Source organism: Pezoporus occidentalis, unplaced genomic scaffold, assembly GCF_034315485.1.
Source record: "Pezoporus occidentalis ecotype Australia unplaced genomic scaffold, CSIRO_AGI_Poc_V1 ctg27, whole genome shotgun sequence".
Classification (NCBI taxonomy): Eukaryota; Metazoa; Chordata; class Aves; order Psittaciformes; family Psittacidae; genus Pezoporus; species Pezoporus occidentalis.
The window spans coordinates 3474743-3501434 of NW_026914611.1; the positions used below are offsets into that span (position 1 = coordinate 3474743).

At 42.9% G+C, this 26692-nt stretch overlaps 2 protein-coding genes across 2 annotated transcripts in view; one reads left to right on the plus strand and one right to left on the minus strand.

Moving 5' to 3' along the window:
- Positions 1 to 26692, minus strand: part of LOC134166689 (T-cell activation Rho GTPase-activating protein-like) — a 1836444-nt gene that overhangs the window by 1560249 nt on the left and 249503 nt on the right. The window lies entirely within an intron of this gene.
- On the plus strand, positions 19271 to 26141 carry SLITRK5 (SLIT and NTRK like family member 5). Its single transcript, XM_062624572.1, is given in 4 exon segments — positions 19271 to 19615; positions 20146 to 21105; positions 22084 to 22136; positions 22139 to 26141. Coding segments are annotated over 2 exon segments (2880 nt in total). The 5' UTR covers positions 19271 to 19615; positions 20146 to 21105; positions 22084 to 22091; the 3' UTR covers positions 24974 to 26141.

Sequence of the window (26692 nt, forward strand, 5' to 3'; positions counted from 1 at the left end):
CAATCTGTAAAACCAATAATTTGGTATCACATGACACTGGTGTCCAAAGACACAGAGTTGGAAAGAAAAAAAAATAAATTTTAAACCCCCAAGTTATTAACTTAAGCATAGAAAATATATTTTATATAATAAAATAAAATCAGGATTTGTGGTAGAGTCAAAACAGATGTTTTATAAAGAAAATGCAACAATGCCACTGTCAACAGACTAGAAATAACTGAATAACAAGAAGAAACAAGTAAAATCCCTGTTAGGTATTGAGAAGAAAAGCCCCAGAATTCTCCAGGCAAAGCTCTTTGATAGTTGGTTATGGCATTTAGAGTGAAAATGCTGTGAGCTGGTACTAAAGCCAGTGCTTTCATATGGCAGTTATTTTTAAGTGCTTTTCAAAGAAACAGGATTATAACTGATAAAAATGTAAAGCTAACCTAACATCAGTATTTCCAACATCAGTATTTTCTATCAGATACTAATTTAAGTGTCATTATCCATTAAGTATAATTGCCATTATCTGGTTAAGTTGTTGATGATTTTGGTAAGGATAAGGTAGCTGTCATGAGTCACAATGTTAAGGCTGGAGAGAGGAGGTATTCTTCACTTCCTGAATTTGTATAAGCATTGTAATAGCTATGACTTTCTTGTTGGAGCATGTATGTTGAATGATATGACAAGGAAAGACCTCTTACAAGATCTTTCAGTGGTAGACATTAGGATGCAGATGATACACACAAGTATAGCACGTCACTCTTGCTAAAGAGCTTTTGTTAAGTATTTGAAGAGATAGCTTCTTCCTGCTCCAAAACCAGATGGACTGCAAAAAAGTTAGTAGGGCAAAAAGCAGCACTGGAAAAAACTCAGCAGAGTAATGGAGAGATATGAATTCTAGTTGCTTTTAAGAGCTACATCTCAGCAACCAACCACGCACTGTTTTGCTTTTGAAAGACTGAATGGGGAATGTAAGGCTGATTAACTCTTGAACAGGCTTGTACTGAATTATAACACATCATGCAACATTTTGATGCAGGTTATTAATAAAAAATTCTATTAGCAGTCTGATCCATTCAAATATAAATTTTGTCTGCCTCAGATTTTTTAATTCATCTGGTTTATAGTTAATGACTTCCCACAGACACAAACTCAAACTCTGGTTTCTCATTACTAACCTTTAAAGAACATAAGATAATTGAGTAGATCTTTCATGTAAGCTGATTCTCCTAATTTCCAGAACTGAGGCTAGCAGCATGGATGCTTACTTTTTTTTAGTGAGTTCTGGCATAGCCAAAAATAGTTTACAGTACAGTATGCTAGAGATTGGAAGGGACCTCGAAAGATCATCTAGTCCAATCCCCCTGCCGGAGCAGGAACACCTAGATAGTGTTACACAGGAATGTGTCCAGGCGGGTTTTGAATGTCTCCAGGGAAGGAGACTCCACAACCTCCCTGGGCAGCCTGTTCCAGTGTTCCGTCACCCTCACTGAGAAGAAGTTTCTTCTCAAGTTTAAGTGGAACCTCTTGTGTTCCAGTTTCTACCCATTACCCCTTGTCCTATCATAGTTTGCCACTGAGTAGAGCCTGGCTTCATCCTCATGACACTCCCCCTTTATATATTTATAGACACTTATAAGGTCACCCCTCAGTCTCCTCCAAACTATAGAGACCCAGCTCCCTCAGTCTTTCCTCATAAGGGAGATGCTCCACTCCCCTAATCATCTTCGTTGCCCTTCGCTGGACTCTCTCCAGCAGCTCCCTGTCCTTCTTGAACTGAGGGGCCCAGAACTGGACACAATATTCCAGATGGGGTCTCACCAGGGCAGAGTAGAGGGGAAGGAGGACCTCTCTCAACCTACTAACTACCGCCCTTCTAATACACCCCAGGATGCCATTGGCCTTCTTAGCCACACGGGCACAGTGTTGGCTCATGGTCATCCTGTCGTCCACTAGGACCCCCAGGTCCCTCTCCCCTACACTGCTCTCTAACAGGTCATTTCCCAACCTATACTGGAACCTGGGGTTGCTCCTGCCAGATGCAGGACTCTACACTTTCCCTTGTTATATTTCATCAAGTTATTCCCTGCCCAACTCTCCAGCCTGTCCAGGTCTCGCTGGATGGCAGCACAGCCTTCTGGCGTGTCAGCCGCTCCTCCCAGCTTAGTGTCATCAGCAAACTTGCTGATAGTACGCTCAATTCCCTCATCTAAATCGTTGATGAATATATTAAATAATACTGGTCCCACTACTGACCCTTGAGGCACTCCACTAGTTACAGGCCTCCAACTAGACTCAGCCCCATAGACTAAAACTCTCTGGCTTCTCTCCTTCAGCCAGTTCGCAGTCCACCTCACTACCTGATCATCCAGTCCACACTTCCTCAATTTAGCTGTGAGGATGCTGTGGGAGACTGTGTCGAATGCTTTGCTGAAGTCAAGGTAGACTACATCCACCGCTCTGCCATCATCCATCCACCATGTTATTTCCTCATAAAAGGCTAAGAGATTGGTCAAACATGATTTCCCCTTGGTGAAGCCATGTTGACTGCCCCTCATAACCCTCTTATCCTTGATATGCCTTAAGATGGCACCAAGGATAAGGTGTTCCATCACTTTCCCAGGGATGGAGGTGAGGCTGACCGGTCTATAGTTACCCGGGTCCTCCTTCTTGCCCTTTTTGAAGACTGGAGTAACATTTGCTTTCCTCCAGTCCTCAGGCACCTCTCCTGTTTCCCAAGACTTGGTAAAGATGATGGAGAGAGGTCTAGCAATGACTTCCGCCAGTTCCCTCAGCACCCGCGGGTGCATCCCATCTGGACCCATGGATTTATGGATGTCCAGATTGCTCAACTGATCTCTAACCCATTCCTCATCGACTAAGGCAAACCGCCCCGTTGACCTGACTTCATCTAAGGTCTCAGGGGTACAGGGTTCTTCAGGACTGCCTGCAGCAGAGTAGACAGAGACAAAGAAGGCATTCAGTAACTCTGCCATCTCTGTATCTTCTGTCACCAGGGCACCCATCCTGTTCATCAGTGGGCCTACATTGCCTCTGGTGTTAGTTTTGTCTGCCATGTATTTGAAAAAGCTCTTTTTGCTGTCCTTGACCCTTCTCGCCAGGTTTAATTCTAAGGATGCCTTAGTCCTCCTAGCTGTCTTCCTACATCCTCTAGCAGCAGCCTTATATTCCTCCCAAGTGGCCAGGCCCTCCTTCCATGACCTGTAAACTCTCCTCTTCCACTTGAGCATACCCAGCAATTCCCTATTTAGCCACGCAGGTCTCCTGGCCCTCTTCCTTGACTTCCTACGTGTCGGGATGCTCCAATCTTGAGCACGGAAAAAGCAGTCCTTGAATGCCAACCAACTATCTTGGGCCCCTTTACCTTCAAGCAGCCTTGCCCATGGGATTTCCCCTAGCAATTGCTTGAAAAGGCCAAAGTTTGCCCTGCTAAAGTCCAGGGTTGCAATTCTACTTGGTATTCTACTAGTCCTACCACACAAGATCCTGAACTCCACCATCTCGTGGTCGCTGCAACCAAGGCAGCCCTCAACCCTTACTGCTTCAACCAGATCCTCCTTGTTAGCGAGGATGAGATCCAGCAGCGCTCCTCTCCTGGTCAGCTCATCCACCATTTGCAGGAGGAAGTTATCATCCATACACTGGAGGAACCTCCTGGACTGTGGCTGGGTTGCTGAGTGGTCCTTCCAGCAAACATCAGGGAAGTTAAAATCTCCCACGACGACCACGGCCTGTGACTGTGAGGCCTCTCTCAGCTGCCTGTAGAAGGCCTCGTCAACTTCCTCACCCTGATCTGGTGGTCTGTAACAGACACCCACAACAGTATCCCCCCTGCCAGCCTGCCCCTTAATTCTCACCCACAGACTCTCAACTCGCTTGTCATCTGTCCCTGGACAGAACTCGGTGCATTGTAGTTGCTCTCGCACATAAAGAGCAACCCCACCACCCTTCCTGGCTGGCCTGTCTTTTCTGAAAAGGACATAGCCCTCCATGACTATATTCCAGTCATGTGAGCTGTCCCACCACGTCTCTGTAATTGCCACCAGATCATAGTCTCCTGACTTAACACAGGTTTCCAACTCCTCCTGCTTATTTCCCATGCTGCGCGCATTGGTGTACAGACATTTCAGGGAGCGAGCTGAGTACACCAGTTTCACCCTAGGATTATACGAGGCCTCCCAGTCTTGATTAATTCTGGAGCGCTGCCCCACTGGGGCAAGCCCAGCTACAACCCCATCCCCCTTCAAATCTAGTTTAAAGCTCTCCAAATGAGCCCTGCTAATTCGTGCCCCAGCATCCTTTTGCCTCTGTGAGACAAACCTTTCCCACTTGTCATTGTCCAGACTGGTGCCCTATAAAACCAGCCGTTATCAGAGAATCCAAAGCCCTGCCTGTAGCACCAGTCTCGAAGCCAATCGTTTATGAACTGAATCTTCCCATTCCTTCCCACATCATCAGTGGAAGACGGAAGGAGTGAGGAGAAGATCACTTGAGCCCCAGACTCTTTCACCATCCACCCCAAGGCCCTGTAGTCTTTCTTCATCCCCCTCAGGCTGCGGGAAGCAGCTTCCTCCCCACCTGTCTGGAAGACCAGCAGCGGGTAGTAGTCTGTCAGGTGCACCAGGTTGGGGAGCGCCCTAGTGATATCCCTGATCCAGGCTCCAGGCAGACTACACACTTCCCTATGATGAGGGTCAACTCTGCATATCGGGCCCTCTGTTCCTCTCAGAAGGGAATCCCCTACTACAATGACCCTTCTTTCTTTCTTAACAGAGGCAGTCTTGAGGTGCAAAGTCGACCCCCTTTTCCTATGTGGCCTTGTGGGCTGGCCTTGCCCCACATTCTCACCTACCCCTCCTTCAAGATCCAGGGCCTCAAATCTATTACAGAGGGACACCTGGGGAAGCAGGGCAGGAAGGGGGGAGGGTTTCCCACAACGTCGAACTGGAACTCTCTTCCAACCCTCGTCGTCTTTTTGGTCCCCTACCTATGCGCAACAGCTACAGGGCAGGGGCTGTCTTGGGCCATCCCCCTCTGTGTGAGAAGGCAGGGGGTCCTTCCCCTTTTGGGAGGTATCTCCCTGGAACCGTTCCGACTGGCACGCCAGGGAGTTACTCCACCAGTCGATCTCCCTTTCACACTCCCTGATGGTCCTCAGTGTCTCAACCTCCTCCTTAAGTCTTGCCACCAGGCTAAGAAGATCTTCTACCTGCTCACACCTCACACAGGTGGAATGCTGTCCTCCCTCCCCCGGCAGCAGCAGGCTCTGGCACTCCCTACACCCAGAGACCTGAACAGCCACTGTTTGGGACGGGGTCTCTGTCTGAGTTGCTGCAGTCACCTTACTGCAAGCTCTCTTTCTGGAGGCCACCATATTGGTCCGCAGTCTGGGACGTCAGCAACAGGGTCAGCAACAGGGTCAGCAACAGGGTCAGCAACAGGGTCAGCAACAGGGTCAGCAACAGGGTCAGCAACAGGACCTGCTTGTTCCTCCCTGCACCCGGTGGGCAGCGGCTGCCCTCTCTGAGGCTTTTTCAAGGCAAGCAGCAGGGGAGTGGTCACCGTCACCGTGGGATCGCCCCCCACCACGTCAGCCGCTCTCTCGCAAGGGCTGCTGGGGCTTCGGGGATCGGGAGATGTCGGGAATCGCGATGTCTCTGCGCTATCCCCTCTGATTTTCCTAATCTCCGTTGACCCTCGCGGTCGCTGAAGCGTGCCGGCTGTGGCTCTAGCTAGGCTAGCTCCGATCAGCTGACTGAATGAACTTGTGTTTTCCCCATGTAGCTTTCAGCACTTAAATGAGCCTTTAAATTATCTTAGATCCCTACTTTCCCTGAGGAGCAAAGGGACATAGTCAACTGAAAGAAACAGCTATCTTGAGAGGATGATTCATTTCTTAAGAAGGCTTTTAACACCTGTTTATCATTAAATACAGAAGCAGCCTAGAGCAAATAAGCCTCTGTCAAGACAGGCTCCAATACCTATTTGCTGTGCTTGAATTTTTCCAGTAAGAACAACTAGTCTCCCACAGGAGTGACTTCTTGCCTCTTCAGGGTTAGGTGTCACAGAAGAGCTCTTCTGAAAGGAGCTGTTTTGCATCATATTTCAATTTACCTGAAGTCCATCTCCTCTCCCTTTTAGTGTGTATGTCCCTGAACTTATCCACAAGTTTAACTTGAGCTATCATTTAATGTATTTCTTAGATCATTGAAGTTTTATTATCAACAAACTTTTCTTGACACTTACGTAAAGAAAAAAAAGAGTGTAAACAACGAAAATAATAAACACTAAGTGATGTGTTTTCTTAGGTGCTAATTTATCTAATGTCAGATGTTTAAAGCTTTGGCAGTCTGTAAATAAACAGCTTTAATTAACAGTTTCATTCATGGAAACTATTTTTGAAAGGATTCTATCCATAATGGCAAAATATTCAAAGCCATAAATAACTTCTGCAGGCATGCAAATGATTAAGCAAAACTGTATGGCATCTCCAGAACTAATTTAGGCTTGCAAATGTTATTCTAACTTGCAATAATAAAACTAAAATTATTTAATAAATAATGATAAAAATATTTTACTTTGGTTGAAACAGTTTAAAAGTTCTGTATTACTTGTTTGATTGTCCACTGACATCATGTTCTACAAGACAGAATTCAGACTTGTGTGTGAGGAACCTATAGGTCATTCAGGTTTAAATGTTGACCTGCACATATGTGCAGCATATTGTCATAGACAGGATTTAGGAAATGGGGTGAATATCACTTATTACAACCACTTTGAAAGAATGAAAATACAAAATTTTGATGGAGGAGTATCAAAGAGAAAAGTGAAGTCTCTCTGCTCACAGATTTTGTTACTGGGTTTCCATTTTTTTTCCTGGACTAATAGTATGAGTGGAGTGAAATGCTACCCATCATGTCAGAATATGGTCTAGAATGAAACAAGATTTATGAAATCATAAATTTCATAAATAAAAAACAATTTATGAAATTATGCAATAAAACACAAAGAAAAAGCAATTGTAGTCATATTATTATGCCTCAAAACCTGGAAGTACTGATAAAATGTAAAAATCATAGCCACAGTTTAATAAAGATTATATAGAGGAACATCAAAATAGTATGTGCCAGATAGAAGTTTAGTAATTTACTGTTCAACAACTATATGATAATGCAACATAATTCCATGAAACAAAGTTTTTATTTCGCAAGACGAAAATATTCTTCCTTTATATAAGTAATGGATATGATATTTAAAAATATACTCTTGACTGAAAGACTATGCTATAAACAGCATATAGTGAATGACTAGGAATTACAGCCTTGTGATATTTACAAGGGTCAAAAAGTTATTCACAATAGTACTACATTCCTCCAGATAAGAGTTTGGAGTGAAGATACTTATGGGACACACAAGTCAATTAAATCAGGTTTTGTCAAAAGCAGAAAGAGAGCATAAATGTATGGTTAATGGTAGCATTAGGTGTTAGTGTAGTAAATTAAATTATGTGGTAGTCAGCATTTATTACTGATAAACTTCATGGCAGCCATTGTTCTGGATATCCTGCCAAATCTGCAAATTTAATTGGCAAGACTGAGAACAACATTTTTATCGGCTTTTTTATGCTTTTCCATTTAGTTTAACAAAGACACTTATTCCATTTTTATCTTGGATGTGAATGTTAAAAATTGAGCTCTATTAAATGTATGCAAACAAAAAAATTTCAGATTTAAAATATTGAGATCAATGGAATAATGAAAGAAAATAAAATATGAATTAACAGAAAACTTCTCATTAAGCATAATTTGTTGGATAAATAAAAATTACTATGATAAGAAAACATAAGAACAAAGCAAGGCAATTGATTTTTATTATGGCATCCACATGACATTTTAATCTATGTATAATAGCAAAAATGAAAACAAAAACCCCACTTCTGGGGACACAGGTTTGCTATCACATCATTAATGCTTACAGCAGTATCCCACAAACCATGCATTCATTCACATCAATTTAACAGAATAACAAAAGAAAAATACATATTATTGTAGATATAACTACCTAAAATAAACTTAGTCATACAGAAATTTACATATGCACTTGCTAGTGACTGTATGAACTATTTTTTTAAAGCAAACTTAAGATATTTCCTGTAATAATAAGTACGTAAGACTACAGATGACATAAAAGTGTAAATATATGTTAATCTCTTTACAGTTATATTTAGGTATCTCTGTTTTTCATACATTGACTAACCATTCACCAAGAATGTATTAAGCCCACATGATTTTAGGTATAAGCCCAGGCACTAAACTAAATACATTATGGCCCCACAATCAGCAGACAGGGATCTGTATTTAGAGCAGACTTTCAATCACGTAAGTACAATCATCCTTTAGTGATGCCCATCTAACACTATTATCTATAGAACAGTACTGGAGATAAATTTACCCTGATTTAGACACTACGCATAGCTGCCTAGTAAGACTATGTCAAAACACAGTACCTGTCTGCCTTTATTTCATAAAGCTAAGTACAATATGTCTCGCCTTTCCTACAATAGTTGGGAAATAGCTCAAGTGGAAGGAACGAATTTCATTTAGCATCCATCTATTCATGGATGCATTTCACAAACAGGTAACATTTTGTAAAGGAAGACAGCTTCCTAACAAAGCTTGAAGCTTGCAGAGCCTACATAGGCCTTAAAATGCTAAAGTTTATCTTAGGCAAGACAGAATTTATGATTTAGGTACTGATATTATTATTTATTAAAATTCTCTATTGGCATCCATTTCAGCAATACAGTTGCATTAAAAAAAAATGATTGAAGCAAGAAGTAAGAAGATATTAGACATTCCCAACATTTTACTATATTAACAGTAGGATTTATTTTCTGGATGAGATATTGGAAAGGGAGTTCTGAGAAATGAATGAAACTCATTCACTAAAGTCTTCCATATTCCATATGCAACATTTCAGTTAACTGATCTCACTTTGTTTCAGTTCCTGAAATGAAGACTGGGGATAATATTTCCTTTCACCTCTCTTCATCTGCTTTTACTACTTTGGCTGCAAATTTTCAGTTAAGTAACTTCATACTATTTAATTGACACTGAATTTCAATAGGACTGACACTCTCACTCCAGCTGACTTTTTCTAAGACATAGGTTGTAACATGGCAATATGTAGTGATACTATCTGATTAGATACCTATAATGGAGAATCCAGATGCCATTTGCCACTACTAGATTTTACCATCTAGTAGCAATAAACATACTAAAATCCTATGTGGCTTTCTACTTAAGCTTTGTAGGATGCTCAGGTTCCACAGGGACATATATATATAAATCTAGAGCTGAAATGACATTAAATCATAATTTTGATTCCACTTCTATGCAGAAATAAACTGCTCATCATTTTTTCCTCTGAGGCCTGTAACTGTAATTTAACATAGGGTGTGAAAGGGTGTCTGGTGTATTACAACTTGCAAAAGAGTAAGACTAACAATGTTTAAGAATGATATTCTTAACTAAGGTGTATCATATTGTTATGACATCATGTTATATGACTTTTTTCTTTTTATTCTCTGTATTATATTTTTAGTGTCTTGCAAGCTACTGTATAATTTATTTAGATAATATATGCAATAAAGAACTACAATTGTTCACTTAAACTAATAATTTTACTGGTAAACTAATAAAACTCATGTATTATTAAGTTACTTTACTGATAATAAAACACAAGTAGATGCTTACTTGTGTTTTCCACTGGTCTATAACGATTATTGAAATCCGTTGCTCACAAATCATGTTCCATTTCTTCATTTTGCAGGGTAGAGCACCAGTTCTCCTGCTCCCATTGCCTACTGTATAGAAATTTAAAACTGATTATCAGTTACAACATTTAGCAAGTTAGCAGAGTAAAGAAAGAAAAGGCCTGTCCTTATACCACTTCTTTTCATGTAGGAGCTGGGCCTGTTTAGTCTAGAGAAGACTGAGAAGGGATCTCATTAATTTATATAAACATCATAAAGGCAGGTGCCAAGAGGATGGTGCCACTCTTTTCAGTGGTACCCAGTGACAGGATGAGGAGCAGTGGCAATAAACTGAAACAAGTTTCACCTCAACATGAGGAAGAACTTCACATTGAGGGTGGCAGCGCACTGGAACAGGCTGCTCAGGGAGGTTGTGGAGTCTCCCTCTCTGAAGACATTCAAAACCTGCCTGGACACATTCCTGTGTTACCTGCTCTAGGTGGCCCTGCCTTGGCAGGGGAGTTGGACAGGATGACCTCCAGAGGTCCCTTCCAAGCCGAACAAGTCTGTGATTCTGTGACTGATTCTGTGATTCTGTAATCCCAAATTCTTAGTCTATTTTATGTGTGAAACAAATGTCCAGCAGTAAAATGTTCAACAGTGCTGACATCTCCAAAAGGGAATTATCATTCTCTACAAGTTCAAAACAAGTATGATCAGAATTAGTTTCAGGATTACTGACTGCAGATTTAGAAAAGCAGTCTGTAGTCATGTTTTGAATACTATTGAGAAGGATGAAAGCTTGTTTGTTTTAAGTAAAGGTCTGTATTTTGAAAAAGAGAAGGCACTGCTCAAGAACTCCTGTTTTCCAGACAAAATCAATATAATCCAGCTCTCTGTGGACGCCTTCTGATGTTAGAGGAAATAGCTATTTAATCCTCTTAGGTGTCTGTTCAAGTACATTGCTTATTATAACTGAAAGAATATATCTTCACACCTCTTTGCACACCTCTTTGCATTTTTACTTTAGGAAGAAAATAATATAATAACAACAACAGCAGTAATAATAACAATTTTAAAAGCTCTCATGTCCTAATGGTTGATAACTTGATTAAACAATTGGTGCACTAGAAGAATGTTTTCATAACATTTAAGAACAACTTGATTATGAAAGGAATTATGGTATAAACCAAATTAGTTTATATTACTAGTGATCTATTTAAACATTAATCGTAAGGTTTAGATGGTTGTACTATACATCAAAGACCTTTAATTCTTGAAACATCCCATTTAGGAGGAAGTTCTAGAAAAGCTAATCACAACACATATTTCTTCATCAGTCAGACATACATAATTAAAAGAATTTACTATCTGAAAATCCATTTTTATATGTAATTGCATATTTTTAAATTATAATAAATATACTGAATACAAAACTTGAACTGACATGTTTTTAGATTATTTTTCCCATTTTACATATGTAATTACGTATTAACAAAAAAGACCACTCTAAGAAGACATTAACAGCCAGTTTTTTAAAAGTTTGTTTTGAAAACAAATCTATTAATATGTTCTTTTCGTTAATGCTCAAGATAGCTGTCAAACACAACTCTAAAAATCACAAAGAAAGTTTGCTATCATGTTTTCTACTCCTCCCGTTCAATTTCTCCTGGAGTTAATGTTTTCATTAGGCGTTTTTCTGCACACAGGTGCATATAGGGACACCTAGTGGCAGCAACTGATGAAAATTCCCGACTCGGAAGACCTGGAGGAGTCACTAGTGGTATGAAATCCAGATCATGCTGTATAGTCAGAACATGTAACTTCAGTTCATTGTACAGCCTCTGTACTTTTACTGGAGTGAATTTATTTACTTAAAAAAAAACCAAACCAAATGAAAAGAAACCAAAACATTCCTCACTTCCTTTTAATAAAGTGCATCATAATTACAATGCCTATTAATCAATAATAATAGATTTTAACTTATCATTGTGTAAAACAAGCTTCATATTTATCTTAAAGACCAAATCATCCCACTAAGAATCAGCCAATTCTATGTTATTAAGTGAATGCATGTATATAGGTATGTGGAACTAATGTATCATGCTTATATTTTGCAGGTATGTTTAAACATATGATGAAGAAATCCGTAAGACTGGGTTTGGGTTTGGTTTTTAGAAATTGGATTGAAGATTTACTTCTTTGTTGGGTTTTGCTTGTTTGTTGTGGGTTTTGTTTTGGGGTTTTGTTTTGGGGGTTTTGTTGTGGTTTGTGTTTTTTTTTTTGTTACAAATTACTGCCCATGCAGATAGGTTGCCTTAAATACCACTTTCAAAAAAGTAAACCCAACTGACTTTTCTCAGGCAAAATTATTCAAATAATAGAACATAAAGCTAAGCACCCATACCCACTTATAGTCAAATAGGGCTAAGTTTACAAGTATATATTTACATGTTCCTATCAATCATTTACAGTGTCTAGATCCAGTATTCAGAAACCACTGAGGATGCCAAAGTTCTTGCTGGATACCTTCACGTGCCTTAAGGATCCACATTCCTTACTGTAAATTTTATTGCCAATAACAATTAACTAGACAGCAATGTTTTCATAGACATTAAGATTCACATCAGTACTGTTACTACTGAGTCACTTTGAACTCTAATTTATACAAAATCACTGATTTTCCATTTCTGACCTCTCTTGATTGTTTTGCTCCAGAAAAATACTTAACCATGGGATAGTTAACTTACCCAAAGTGAACAGGAACAAGATAGGCCAGTCTCTATGTTTCAGGGATAGTATACTCACCATATTCAAATTTCTAATAATTAATCTGGAGTCAAAATTTTAACCCAGCTCCTCATATTGAATGTTTTAACCATTAAACCATTAAGACAGAAAACACTTGGTAATCCTCTGAGTTTCTCTGGTTAAATTGGTTTTACTTACTGTAAGAAATTTAAAGCAGAATGAAAAGAATAACCTAATAGATTTGTACATTAGGGTTACCCCTGTGTGTACAAATATGAATAAATCTCTGTATAATTCCTATGCTACAATTTCCATCAGAAAAACTAAGATGTTATCCCAGATGAAGCACTTAGATCCACATGAAATCATAATCATTTTATTTCAGTTACTATGGATAGATTTAGATACCTAATATTAGACATATCTGATATAATAAAATATTTATTATTTTATAATCCTAAAAGTAGGAAGCAGATAAGAGAGATGAAAATTTTAGTCTAATGTATAATGGCACAACAGTTTATGAAAGTTTAGAGATATTTTTTTCCTATATGTCAGTTAATCCATGCCATGTCCTATTGAAAATGCTGGAAATTTAGCTAGTATTTTTGGGAGAATGGAACTGAGTTGAATATGATTTTCATAAGAAGTATAATGGGAAGCACAGGAACAAGGAGCTGGAAGGGACTATCTAAGTATTTATACCCTCAGTTGTGGGTTACCATACTATTACCAGATATCCAGTGAAAAAAAACAAACAAACAATAACAACAAAAAACAACAACAACAACAACAAAAAAACAACGCTCTACAGACTGACTCAGAACCTTTAATTTTGCAGTAACAACCAAAAGACAGACCTTTACTATTCCCTGAGGAAAAAGAGGAACAAGGGCAAAGCCAATGGTCTATGTATAGAGGCCCCTGCAATAGGAGGGGAAATATGTTGTAAATTGTTTGTAAAATGTTCTATGAATTAAAACATGTCCCACTTTACAAAGGAGAACAAAAGAAAGAAATAAACTAACAGAATTCAGGATCTAAATTATACAATAAGGGGAGAAAACATCTTTCCTGACCTGAGCGCCTGCAGTAAGCCCTCAGGCAGAGAACAGATAAAGTGCAAACGTAGAACAACCTTATTCCATCTTCCTCAAAAATCCCTTTCCTTCCCAACTTAGCACAAATGTCACTTTCCTAACAGAAGCTGTCCCATTCAATTACATAACTTTTTCTGCAAGCTTTTCAAGTTCTACCTTAAAACAGCTTTGGTTTATTGGCCTGATACCTACCTGGAAGACCTTTCTAGTATATCACTTTTAAGTCTGTCAATAAATTTCTTCACATTTGTAGGCTATATAATCAATATATAAATATTTGATGACATGCCAACATCACTCTTTAGTTCACGTTTTCTGTTTTTTAGTATTTAACTGAAAATCCATTTGTAACAAATCACATGTCATTTCAATATGTATTTGGCTATGTGTGCCTTTTTAAAAAGAAAAAAAAAAGTCTCGCATGTAGGCAGATTTTCCATGCCCTAATTACTCTAGTTTCTTTCTAATCTTTAAATTTCATTTAAAGATCTTCTTTGAATGTTTGACTAGAACCATGCATAATACAACAGGAACTCATGAAAAAGGCCATCCTTTACAGTAGTATTAACGCCTTCCCAACTATTAGGACAACCCTGCCTAATACATTGTAGAATCACATTTCTCTTTTCCCTTTACAGCAGTACTTGATTTGTAATGGCAACATACAGTCACTGATTGATCACTACCTTCAGATTTTAAGAATTTTGTATAAAAGTAGAGCTTCTCATTTTACAGCAAAATTTTTCACTCGTGAGTCTGTAGATTCACACCATTCCTTTCAGTGAGGCCAAAATAAAAGAGTAAATATATACAAATTAATTAAATTTATAAACAAACATTGTCATGGTAAAATATTGACAGTAACAATAAATTTGTAAATGCTTATACAGTGTATATATATTTACATATATACGTATCTCAACATAAATACAGACACAAATATGTAAGTATGTGTATATATATATACATGTATACATACATATGAGTATATATACAACTTTTCTTGTCTGATTATCTGGTTCTCAGCAACACCTCTAGTTTTGTATGGTCTACAAACTCTAGTCAGATCTGCTTGCCTTATACGCTGAAATCAGTGATAAGTGTATTATGAAGTACTGAGCTCAAAACTGGTCACTAAGAAACTCCACTAAAGACTTGCATCCATTCAAGTATGTCCCCTCTCATTACCTACTGTCCCCTTGCCTACACTTACTGGAAATTTTGGACTTGCTTCTGGACTTGCAGTTCATCTGTCGACCGTTTCAGCGCTCCAAGACAGAAATTTTCTGGACCAAATGCTTGTGTCACACAGTACCAGATATGCTGATGATGTGATTTCTCTTGCCCTATTCCTACTTTCATTATGCATAAAAATTTATATACACAGTCTTGCCAGAAACAGAGGCAACTTTTCCAGTAATTATTTAGTCCAGGCCTACTTTATTCTTAATACCCACTGAATCCTCTAACATCCACCCCACTTTTTCAGTTCTCATTTTATTTGCATGGCTTCAGAAGTTTTCTTACTGTTTCAATTTTCTGTGCAAGTTTTGGTTAGTAAGATTTCTCCTCATTCTCAGTTTGGTTTTATACCTTCCTATTATTAATGCAGATTTCTCCTTGCTAATCAGTATCTTTTTTTCATTCTTCATAGCTTTTGTGTTTGCCCTTATTAACTTGCTTAAGATTTTTACCTTCTGGGAATTCTTTTTCATCCCTGTTACTTCAAAGTGTTTTGTTGTTTTTTTTTTTTTTTTTTTTGGGTTGGGATGTTTTTTTTTCTCCCCCAATGTAAATTTTCAATAATCTTTGATGGGTTTTTTTGATTTGTTTTTTCTTTTTTTCTGCATAAAGTAATATCATGCCTTACCTGAAAAATAATTCTGACGATCCTCCTCAAGACTATCTCACTAAACTTTTTTGTTTCTCGGTTTGCCTTTCTTTAATACTAGACTGCAGTTACAGATCCTCCACATTCTTCTGTCTTGCAACTTCACATGAAGTGGAAAAGCTCAAAACCACCAGATTAAAGACAATTTTCTGACATCAGGTTTTTTTTCCGCAGATCCTATCATTAACTAAAATAAATTCTAAGTTATCCTTGCCTCTCACTTGCTCAGTGTCTGTTCCATAGAAGCTATCTTCTACTGTGTTCAAACTCATATCATCCCCAACATCATTGGCTGATTTTTTTTCTGATATTTGCCTATGAGAAATCACACAAATCTGCATAATCATATGATCTTGTTACCCTTTTTTCCTGTATTTGTAGTCATTATTATACAGATTAAATTTGTACCAGCAGATTCATAATAAATTGCATCCCCATGAAGCTTTTTTTCCTACCCTTTGCCGAATAATTTTCATTCTAGCAGACACTATCTCATCTTCACCCTCAAAATTAACGTCTTTATCACGCTATTGCTCAACAGTCTTTACTCCTTAACAGTTTTTAGTGCATTAACATGAAATTATTTTACCACCTTTTTGGTTCCAATGCATTTAATTCATTACTTTGGTACCTCTGTGTTCCTGTTTTCCCATAATGTCTGGTTCCAAACACTGTATCAACTACTTCTGCTACTCTTACTGATTGAAGTACTATACAAATGGGCTAAATCTGTAGAGTTACAAGTTGTTGTAGAAATAATCCATGTATTCATCATATCCCTTCGTTTAGCTCTCTTTTCTGTTGTTCCATCCTCATTCACATACCTCTATTTGTATTCCGTATGAGGACTGTATGAGTTACTTCCAAGTTTCTTCCTTTTTCAGTTTAAAGGTTTTTAGGAACTCCTGGTTTAATAAAAGGCATATGAGAGAGAGCTTACCAAAAGGCAACACACTATAGTAATAAATAACTCTTTATTTCTCATAAATTCAGTGACATCTATTGTTTGATGCTCAAGTGCTCAGGTTTATGATGACAGCTCTAGTTCAGATATTCAGATCTAGCTTTCCAATGTAAGGAATACTTTCAGACTATGTAGCCTCCATTCAAATGGAGTCTAATTCCTTGCTGAAATCAGCAAGGAATACAGCGCTGTGTCCTTTCATGCCAGTCACGCATATACAAATAAATATTCTGCAAAACTCCACAGAACTTCAAGACATTTAACTAAAAATATAATGTTAATCAGAATAAGAATGAATGGAACAACAGCATCATAGTTCTACACCAACAACTATTTAAGCCTCGTGTGTGCTACTAGAATAATCTAGCAGTCTAACAACTTAGAAATAAGATTTTAGTAAATTGGATTTCTATTCATTACACTTTCAAATATCTCATTAGCACAGGACCAGAATAATTAAACTGAAACATGTGTACAATACTGACTTTTCCATGATAGTCTTTAACCCGATTTCAGGTTTATGAAATGTCAACTTCTCCAGAACAGTTTCGTTGAAAAAGCACAGCCTAGCTGCCAATGTTACTTAAAATATCTTTCTCTCTTATGAATAAAAAAGTATTTATGTGTGTCCAATTTTGCATGTCAGGAAGAAAAATTGCGTGGAAACACAGACAGATGCTATGAGAGGCCTGAAAACCGGAAGCATATATGCAAAAAATCCCACGTATTCAAAATACAGAATTACTAGTTCAAAACAAAAATGTTTTTCAAAAATATCAAAGTCATAAGAAACTCCTATAAATCATCTCTATTTATTACCTGTGAATTACGCTTATTCCATTAACATCATAAATTTCATGTGGATTATCAGAAAAGCTTTAAAGTTGGGGAACAGAGGGCAGTGCCTAGTGTGGTTTACTACTCTTCTCCTGCCCAAAAGTAGTATCTTAGAACTCAGTCTAAAGCCATTCAAAAACTTCCACTGAATCAACTTGGTTTTGCATCAAAACAGGAATATCAGAAATTCTTTAATAACAGAAGTACTTTCTCCCATTGAGAAGCTTTCCAAAAGCTTCTACAAAGTCAGAAATATAACTGGTTTATGTAAGAATGTTGTTGTCTATCTAAACACCAGATTTTGCTTATTTGAGGCCTAGGGAAGGAGGACTTGAGTCACATTCCTATTATGTTTGCAAAGAGAAGAATACATCTTTTGGGGAAGGCTGAACATGAAGAAGAAGCTGATTTTTCACAATCATCCCTGGGTTTAGCATGTTGGGATGTTTAAGACAGGACTTAAAAGCTCTGCTGAAGATACACCCGTGATGAATTCATGCATCACATGCAGTGTTCTTCCCTCTTCACTGGGCACTAGAAAACCCATGAAGGCACAACTATGTCTAGCATTACCTTTGAGCTAAAGCGAGATTCCATGCGCTGTTCACATGGGATGTACTTTGTGTTACTGCAAATCTACTTGATTTACCTACTAAAACATATGCAGCGCAGAACAATAATGAATACACAAATACGAGCATATACGCATCTCTGAGTGTATGCAATTAAATTACCTTTTCTACTTTTGAAGATCAGAGGAAACTAAAACACCTAAAGGTAAACGTAAAACACATCACACATCACCGCTGCTACAGCCAGCTTCGCACAGAAAAACCTCCGTGTTCTGCACACCACCAGAATAACGGTAGCTCTCCCATAAACCAACGAAGACAGCACAGCCAGGAAAGCGTCGCCTACTTCCTCGCTCCCTGTCTTCGACGCTCTCCGAAACGCCGCACCCCGCGATGCTGGCCTGTCCACTCCCGCGGGGCCGCCCCGCTCTCTCCCGCGCGACTCACCCGCCGCCTTGCGCTGTCACCTGGCGGCGCCGGGCGGCATAGCATCGCCTTTCACCGCCCCGCAGCGGCAGCCCGCGGCCTCCCCGGGGAGGGGAACGGGGGTCGTCGGCAGAGTCGCCACCACGCCCCCCTATGCCCCGTGGCTAGGGTGGGCAGAGGGGGAAGGACGAGCTAAACGAACCCGACGCCCAGCCGGAACCCCGCTTTCGCGGGATGCGTGCAACGAAACCCGCCGTTTCCTTTCACCGCGACCACGCAATTACCCACGGTTTTCGCGGGTGCAGCCGAGGCTCCCGCACGCTCAGCAGCGCCGGCTCCCGCCACCCGCTCCGTGCCGCTCAGCCACAGGCAGCGAGCGCTGCAGGGCGAGCATGGGGCAGGCGGCGCTGCCGCCCGCTCCCTACCTCGGGCTGCCGGGAATACAGCCCGGGGCAGGGCTGCGGGGGGGAACGGGGCCAGCGTCCGGGGAAAGTTGGCCCGTGCCGGGCAAAGTGCGAGTAAACCACGGGAGGAGCAGTAGTATCGGCATGTGCGTGCCTGGCGTGTCCGTGACCGCGCGTACCGATGCGCGGCGCCGAGGGGAGCCGGCTGCCCTCCGCACCGCCAGCGGCGGACACCCTCCCCACCGCCCCGAGCGGCGGCCCTTCCCTGCGGCTCCCCCACACTCCCGTTCCTTCTCCCGCCCCTCTCTTTTCAGCACCCCCCGCCCCGCTCAGCCCCCCGCAAAGCGCCGTCGCCCCGCCCCCGCCCCCCCCCCCCCCCCCCCCCCCCCCCCCCCCCCCCCCCCCCCCCCCCCCCCCCCCCCCCCCCCCGCCCCCCCCCCCCCCCCCCCCCCTCGCTGCGCTCAGCGACTGCGGTTTGATCGTGACGCTTCGCTGGCCTGTCTCCTCCCCAAATCCTCCCCCCACCATCCCCCCGCCGTGCGGGCGCGTGCCGGAGTGCGGTGGGGGCGCACGCCCCCCGCGGCTGCCCGGGCAGGCGGGCGCGCTCCCGCGCGTGTGTGAGTGTGAGATCGCGAGCGTGTGCGCGCTCCCGTGCGTGTGTGCGTGTGCGCGTGTGCGCGTGTGCGCGTGTGTGTGTGTGTGTGTGTGTGTGTGTGTGTGTGCGCCCCTGTGCGAGCGCTAGTGTCTCAGCGCCGCCCGAGTGCGGGGGGGTGTTTGCGCGCTCCGCACCGCGCTCCCGGTTGCTGCCATATACCCGCCGCCGCCCCGGCGGCTCCGCGCAGCGCCCGCGCAGCGGGGAGGCATCTTTATGGGCTGCCACCATGCTTGGGCCCTGGGGATTTCGGGCGAAGTAAGTACCGGGGCTTACTTTTCTCGCGCTCTCTTTCTCCGCTTCTCTTCCTACCCCCCCCCCCCCCCCCCCCCGGTCTTCCTTCGCTGTTGCTTTTCACCCCCAAACCCTCCTCCATCCACGTCCCTGTTCCCCCCCCCCTCCCCAAGCCGTTTCTCCCAACTCTGGGTGCTGCTCGGTGGGGCGGCGGTGCCCGGCTGGGGCTGCTACTGCTGCTGTCGTTTGTATTGAAAGCTGCTTCGAGCCGAATATGCAGTGCGGTAATCTAAGGGTTGAACTCTTCGGGGGAAAAAAAAAAAACCAACAACCCACACACAAGAAAAATCCCGATGCAAGCAACCCCTTTCCTTTTCTCCCCTCCCCCGTCACCCCCCATCTTCCCTCCCCCCCCCAATCCGAACCTCTGTAGGGAGCTGGCGAACAGCAGCACGCAGTCATCACAGAGGGTTTCCAGGGCGGGATTGCAACCTTGCATACAGCCAGCTACAACTTTATTTTCTTTACCTCCCCCACCCTCCTTTTTTTTTCAGGGGAAGGGAGAAAGGAGGACAGAGGGAATACTGTATTTGCCTCCTTTACTAACCATAACTGAATTAAAGTTGTAAAATGCCTGGGAGTTGAACATTGACCAGGCAGGTTTTCAAAGGCTTTTTTTTTTTTTCCTCCGAAGAAGTGTTGGTTAATGGATGAATGGATCTGATCAAGCTGAGAGAGAATATGCTAGATACATGCCTTTGAGTGATATTTCTGCTGCCTTCATGCAGTGAAGCCTTTTGCTTTGAGTAATTCCGATCCAGTTGACGTCTGGTCAGAATCAGAGAGAGATTCACAGACTTCCGATTTCTTGCTGCATGACTGCCTTTGCTGCAAGTGCTAGGTTTGCAGCCTTGAACCTGATGCCACAGGAGATGTCTTGCAGTACTGAGACTTCCCGGGATTTTGGATGCATTCCTCCAAAGCAGAGTTGTGTCATGAGGATTGGAGCTCTGAGGTGGACAGTAGAAAATACAAGCTTGCTCCAATATCCCAGCATTTAAGCCTGGATGGTTTATTAGTCTTCCCCTACTGAGACACACAGTGCTTTTATTTTCCCTAGTCATACTGCTTTTAGGCTAGTAGAAGAAAGCCACAAGGAGTCAGAAAGACTGAAAGAAGGAATGGAAATGGGATTTGTTTGCAGCTAGGTGAAATCTGGGTATTAAATTACTGACCTAGGTCAATGGTAGGGTTTCCCTTCCACCTCTCCTTGGCATTTAATCAGCCTGGGTGTCTTCTCCCCTAAAGGATGAAGAGTACTGACAGTCATCGCTGCTTATAATCAGTAACTCTGATGCTTGGAGTGTTGGCGATGAGACATTTCCATGAGACCTATTTAGATCTCTCCACTTCTACCAGGCTAGTTTTGCAGAACGTTGGGAATAAGCGCTATGTCAGATATGGCTGAGACTACGAAGATGATCCGTGTGTTTTACATTTCTCACAAATTTTGGGTGAGTGGTTAAAACATTTCCTTTAAGTCTGTGTGTCTTTCTGTGTGTATGTATGTGTGTGCAAGAACCGAAGACCTCTGCTTGGTGGTCAGCTCTGTTTTATTGTGCATAACTCACGGGGGGTGGTATGTATCATAAAATCAATTAAAATTACTGTGAGAAGATACAGAATTTCTCTTGGCAAAGTGAACTGTTAAGTGCACTGAAGTAGGAGGTTAACGTGTTTAATCTCATTACTGAAGCATTCCTCCACAAAAGTAAGGTGGGGGGGGGCGTGTGTGTGTGCATGTCTGTGTGGGTGGGCGTGTGCTTTGTAAATGTAGAGATGGGGGGGGGGGGGGGGAAGGCATAGAAGAGTTTTAAGGAATGTGTGATGTGGGGAATGTGTCAGTGTGCTCTCTGTTGAATTAAGCTGCCGTTTTCAGCACTGAGTGTTTTTCTCGGGATTCTTACCATGGCATTTCCACCACCAGTTAAAAACCGAGGTGGAAGGAGGGGAAGACCTTGGTGCGCTGTTCACCAGAGAGGTTCTGAAGGGAAGGGGGAGTCGGGTAACGGGGGAGGTGGGAAACCTCGTAAAATGGTGCTTCTTATTCTCTTAAATTAGAACCGTGAAACTGAACTGACAGCCATTTTATGTATATTTATGGGGCTGGTCATGAAGAAGAAATCCAAGGAAGCATTGAAATGCACCCCACATGAACAGAACCAGGATAATTCCTGCTTTGACCTTACCTTTTTAAGCACTGCAGGCATTTGACTGGCTAGGAGTTGCCCATCAACCTTTTAATCAATGCATGTCATCCAGTTTTTGAAAGTGTGGGAATTAGAAGTGACAGTTGTTTGGGTTTTTTTTTTCTTTGCTTAACAATTCTGCATTCTCTACCCTAGTGAAGATATACATAAACTATGTCTCCATTTTAAATTTTATGGGGCTGTGCTATTATGCTTCTTTCTTTTTTTCTCCTTATCCTACAGGGAATAAAATGTACGCTTGCTGTTCTACAGTAACTTTAGAACAGGACCTCAACAAAAAAAAATGCATATCTGGATGCTGCAGACGATCGCGTTTGCTTTAACATCGCTAGTCCTTTCATGGGCAGAAAGCATCGAATATTATGGGGAAATCTGTGATAATGCTTGTCCTTGTGAGGAGAAGGACAGCATCTTAACGGTGAGCTGTGAAAACCGAGGGATCATCAGCCTTTTTGAGATCAGTCCACCAAGGTTCCCTGTCTACCACCTCTTGTTGTCCGGGAACCTTTTGAACAGGCTGTACCCGAACCAGTTTGTCAATTACACAGGGGCTTCAATTTTGCATCTCGGGAGCAATGACATACAAGACATCGAAACTGGGGCCTTTCATGGTCTGAGAGGCTTAAGGAGGCTGCACCTGAACAACAACAAGCTGGAACTTTTACGGGATGACACTTTCCTTGGGCTAGAGAGTTTGGAATACCTACAGGTCGATTACAATTACATTAGTGTCATTGAACCCAATGCCTTCAGCAAACTGCATTTGCTGCAAGTGCTGATTCTCAATGATAACCTCCTCTCCAGTTTGCCCAACAACCTTTTCCGTTTTGTGCCCTTAACTCACCTGGACCTGAGGGGTAACCGGCTGAAGCTGCTGCCCTATGTGGGCCTTTTGCAGCACATGGATAAAGTGGTGGAGCTGCAGCTGGAGGAAAACCCCTGGAATTGCTCTTGCGAGTTGATTTCTCTAAAGGATTGGCTGGACAGTATCTCCTACTCTGCTCTGGTGGGAGATGTGGTTTGTGAGACCCCTTTCCGCTTACATGGTCGAGACTTGGATGAAGTTTCCAAGCAGGAGCTTTGCCCCAGGAGGCTCATTTCAGATTATGAAATGCGACCGCAGACACCATTGAGCACTACAGGGTATTTCCACACTACCCCAGCCTCAGTCAACTCCGTGGCCACTTCTTCTTCAGCTGTTTACAAATCCCCTTTGAAGCCCCCCAAAGGCACCCGCCAACCCAACAAGACGAGGGTGCGCCCCACCTCACGCCTGCCCTCAAAAGACCTGGGATACAGCAACTATGGCCCCAGCATTGCCTACCAGACCAAATCCCCGGTGCCTTTGGAGTGCCCCACCGCCTGCACTTGCAACTTGCAGATTTCTGACCTGGGCCTCAATGTCAATTGTCAGGAGAGAAAGATAGAGAGCATTTCTGAACTGCAGCCCAAACCCTATAATCCTAAGAAGATGTATTTGACGGAAAACTACATTGCGCTGGTACGCAGGGCAGATTTTGTGGATGCCACTGGGCTAGATTTGCTGCATTTGGGCAATAATCGTATCTCGGTCATTCAGGACCGGGCTTTTGGGGATTTAACTAATTTGAGAAGGCTGTATCTGAATGGGAACCGGATTGAGCATCTGAGCCCAGAGCTGTTCTATGGGCTGCAAAGCCTGCAGTACCTCTTCCTGCAGTACAACGTCATCCGGGAGATAGAGGCGGGCACCTTCCAATCTGTCCCCAACCTTCAGCTCTTGTTTTTGAACAACAACCTGCTGAGGTCTTTGCCAGGGAACATTTTTTCTGGTCTGTCTCTCTACAGGCTGAGCCTGCGGAGCAACCACTTCTCCTACCTGCCCGTGAGTGGGGTGCTGGACCAGCTGAAATCCCTGCTGCAGATAGACCTTCACGAGAACCCCTGGGACTGCACCTGCGATGTGGTGGGCATGAAGCTGTGGCTGGAGCAGCTCAACACTGGTGTCCTGGTGGACCAGGTCATCTGCGAGTCCCCGAAGAAGTTTGCCCAGAGCGACATGCGGGCTGTCCGGGCTGAGCTGCTCTGCCCTGACTACTCCGACATTGTGGTCTCCACCCCGACGCCCTCCCCGGGCCAGCTGCCGGCCAGGACCACCCCGTCCTCCTCCACCGTGCGTCTCAACGGCACGGCGGCGGCGGGTGGCTCCGCGCCCGCGGGCGGCGCTGGCGGCGGCAGCTCCTCGGTGCCGCTCTCGGTGCTGATCCTCAGTCTGCTGCTGGTCTTTATCATGTCCGTCTTCGTGGCAGCGGGGCTCTTCGTCCTGGTGATGAAACGGCGCAAGAAGGGCCAGGGCGACCACGCCAGCGCCAACAACTCCGACGTGAGCTCGTTCAACATGCAGTACAGCGTCTACAGCGGCGGCCACCAGCACCACCACCATCCCCACCTCCAGCAGCATCCCTCCCACCGCGGCGGCGGAGGCGGCGGGGGGGGCGCGGCGCTGCCCAAAGTTAAGACCCCCGCTGGGCACGTCTACGAGTACATCCCGCACCCCCTGGGCCACATGTGCAAAAACCCCATCTACCGCTCCCGGGAGGGCAACGCGGGCGAGGATTACAAAGACCTCCACGAGCTCAAGGTCACCTACAGCAGCCACCCTCTGCAGCCCGGCGGGGGTGCCCCGTCTCCCCCAGCCCCCCCGCCGCCGGCAGCGCCCGGCGGGGAGGACGCGCCGGTGCGCAGCCCCGCGTACAGCGTGAGCACCATCGAGCCGCGGGAGGAGCTGCTGTCCCCGGTACAAGACGCCGACCGCTTTTACAGGGGCATTTTGGAGCCTGACAAGCACTCCTCGTCCTCCACGCTGGGGACAGCCGGGTCCACCCTCCCCGACTACCCCAAACTCCCCGCTGCATACACCTACTCCCCCAACTATGACCTTAGGCGTGCCCCACAGTACTTGCACCCGGGCCCGGGGGACGGTAGGCTCCGGGAGACAGTGCTCTACACCCCCCCGAGTACTGTCTATGTAGAGCCCAACAGGAACGAGTACCTGGAGCTAAAAGCAAAACTAAATGCAGAGCCGGACTACCTCGAAGTGCTGGAAAAACAGACCACATTCAGCCAGTTCTGAGAAACAGCCCCCCTCCCCCTTCTGCCCTCCGATCCTCCCGCCAGCCACAGCAGCTCCTTCTCTAGAGTATTTGTATTTAACAACCACACGCAAAACAAAGAAACGTAAATGCTGACCTCCCCCCACCTCGCCCACCTCCTGTTTCCCCCCTTTAATTCATTTTATTGTAGGGTGAAGTGCCTTGGCACAGGATTTTTCAGCTTTGGGGAATGAATATGAAAGGGTGTGCTGTTTATTTTCAGTTGTGTTTTTTTTTTTTTTTCCCTTTTCTCAGTTTGTAGTGTGTTTGGAAGTAAGAAACCACCTATTGTATACATTGGGCACAGCACTGCCATTGTGTGTGTATCCATGCATGCTTGGGGGAAGGTGGCAGGAGGGTCTTGTCAGGTCATATTAAGGTTACAAGTATGAAAGGCATGGTCACTTTAGGTTTTTGTACAGACATTGTTTAATTTTGGTTTTTTTTCTGGTTGAAGAGTGCAGCGCACATTTTCCCCTTTTATCCATGGGCGAGTCTAAATGGCTTTTATGGAGATATTAGCACACCCCAACTTTAATACAATGTTTCCTTTTTTTAAGGATGTGTTTGTATACTTTCTGGACTTTTGAATTAAAATACATTATGATCTTTAAAAGGATCACTGTAGATGTGGGCAAATCATTAAAGTGCAGAGATATATGATCCATAACTGGTTAGTGAAAATAACTTATTGATGAAATATAAAAAATATTTTATTGTAGCACCTATTTTTATATGTACATTAGCATTTCTCTTCACTATTTTAGGGCCTAGTCCTGCAAATTCTTACTCATTTGAGTATGTCTACTTGTGAAAGAAGCCCAAGTTTAGGCCTTCATCCTGCAAGCACTTAAACATATGAAAAACTCTACCAATGGGTATAGTCTCATAGACTCACTCATTGAGCAAAGTTAGTCACATGCCCAAAAGATCAGGATAGAAGATGCAGAGCTATTCTTACAACTAAAACTACTGGGACATTTAAGTGTTTCCTCTTTTTTCAGGATGGGGTCCAGAGTCTGTGTATTGCTTTAAAGTTTTGCACTACATTGAGAGCTTTTTTTCCCAAAGCTGATACTGTATCATAAGGATGTTTTAAATCATTACAAATAATGCTAATTATGACCGAATCTTAACAGACAATCCAAGACAAAATCTGATCACAACAGAAAAAAAAAAAAGTTTATTTAAAAACACACCTTTTAACAACCTGTGCTTAGGCATCTGGTTGGGCAAACTAGTAAGGGGCATGTAGAAGGCATTCATTTTAGCAGGAAAAAAGTGTGTTTAATTTTTGATTTGTCAGTTCTTGACTTCTCTTTTTTTTTAAATTTTTATTAGTTAACCAAAATATACTGATTTTATAACTGTTGTAGCCAGTTTCTGATTGCTTAGTCAAGTATAATTGCACTTGTACAGATCCACGTGTTTACTGGCATCCTGAAAGACCAAATGATGGACTGTACACATTATACTTTACCCCTTTGGGCAGCAGGCAATGGCAAGGATATTCATAAACACAGCATCACTGTAAGATGGGACAGCTGATGTGTCATATGTATCCCAGCACATGTGATTTTTAATAGTTTCTGAATAAACACTTGATAAATATTTCAAATGTAAGATCATGAAGTAATGAGTATCCTAAGTTTAAAATTTCTTGCCAAAATCAACTGTTTGTATGTTGGATTCTCTTTACT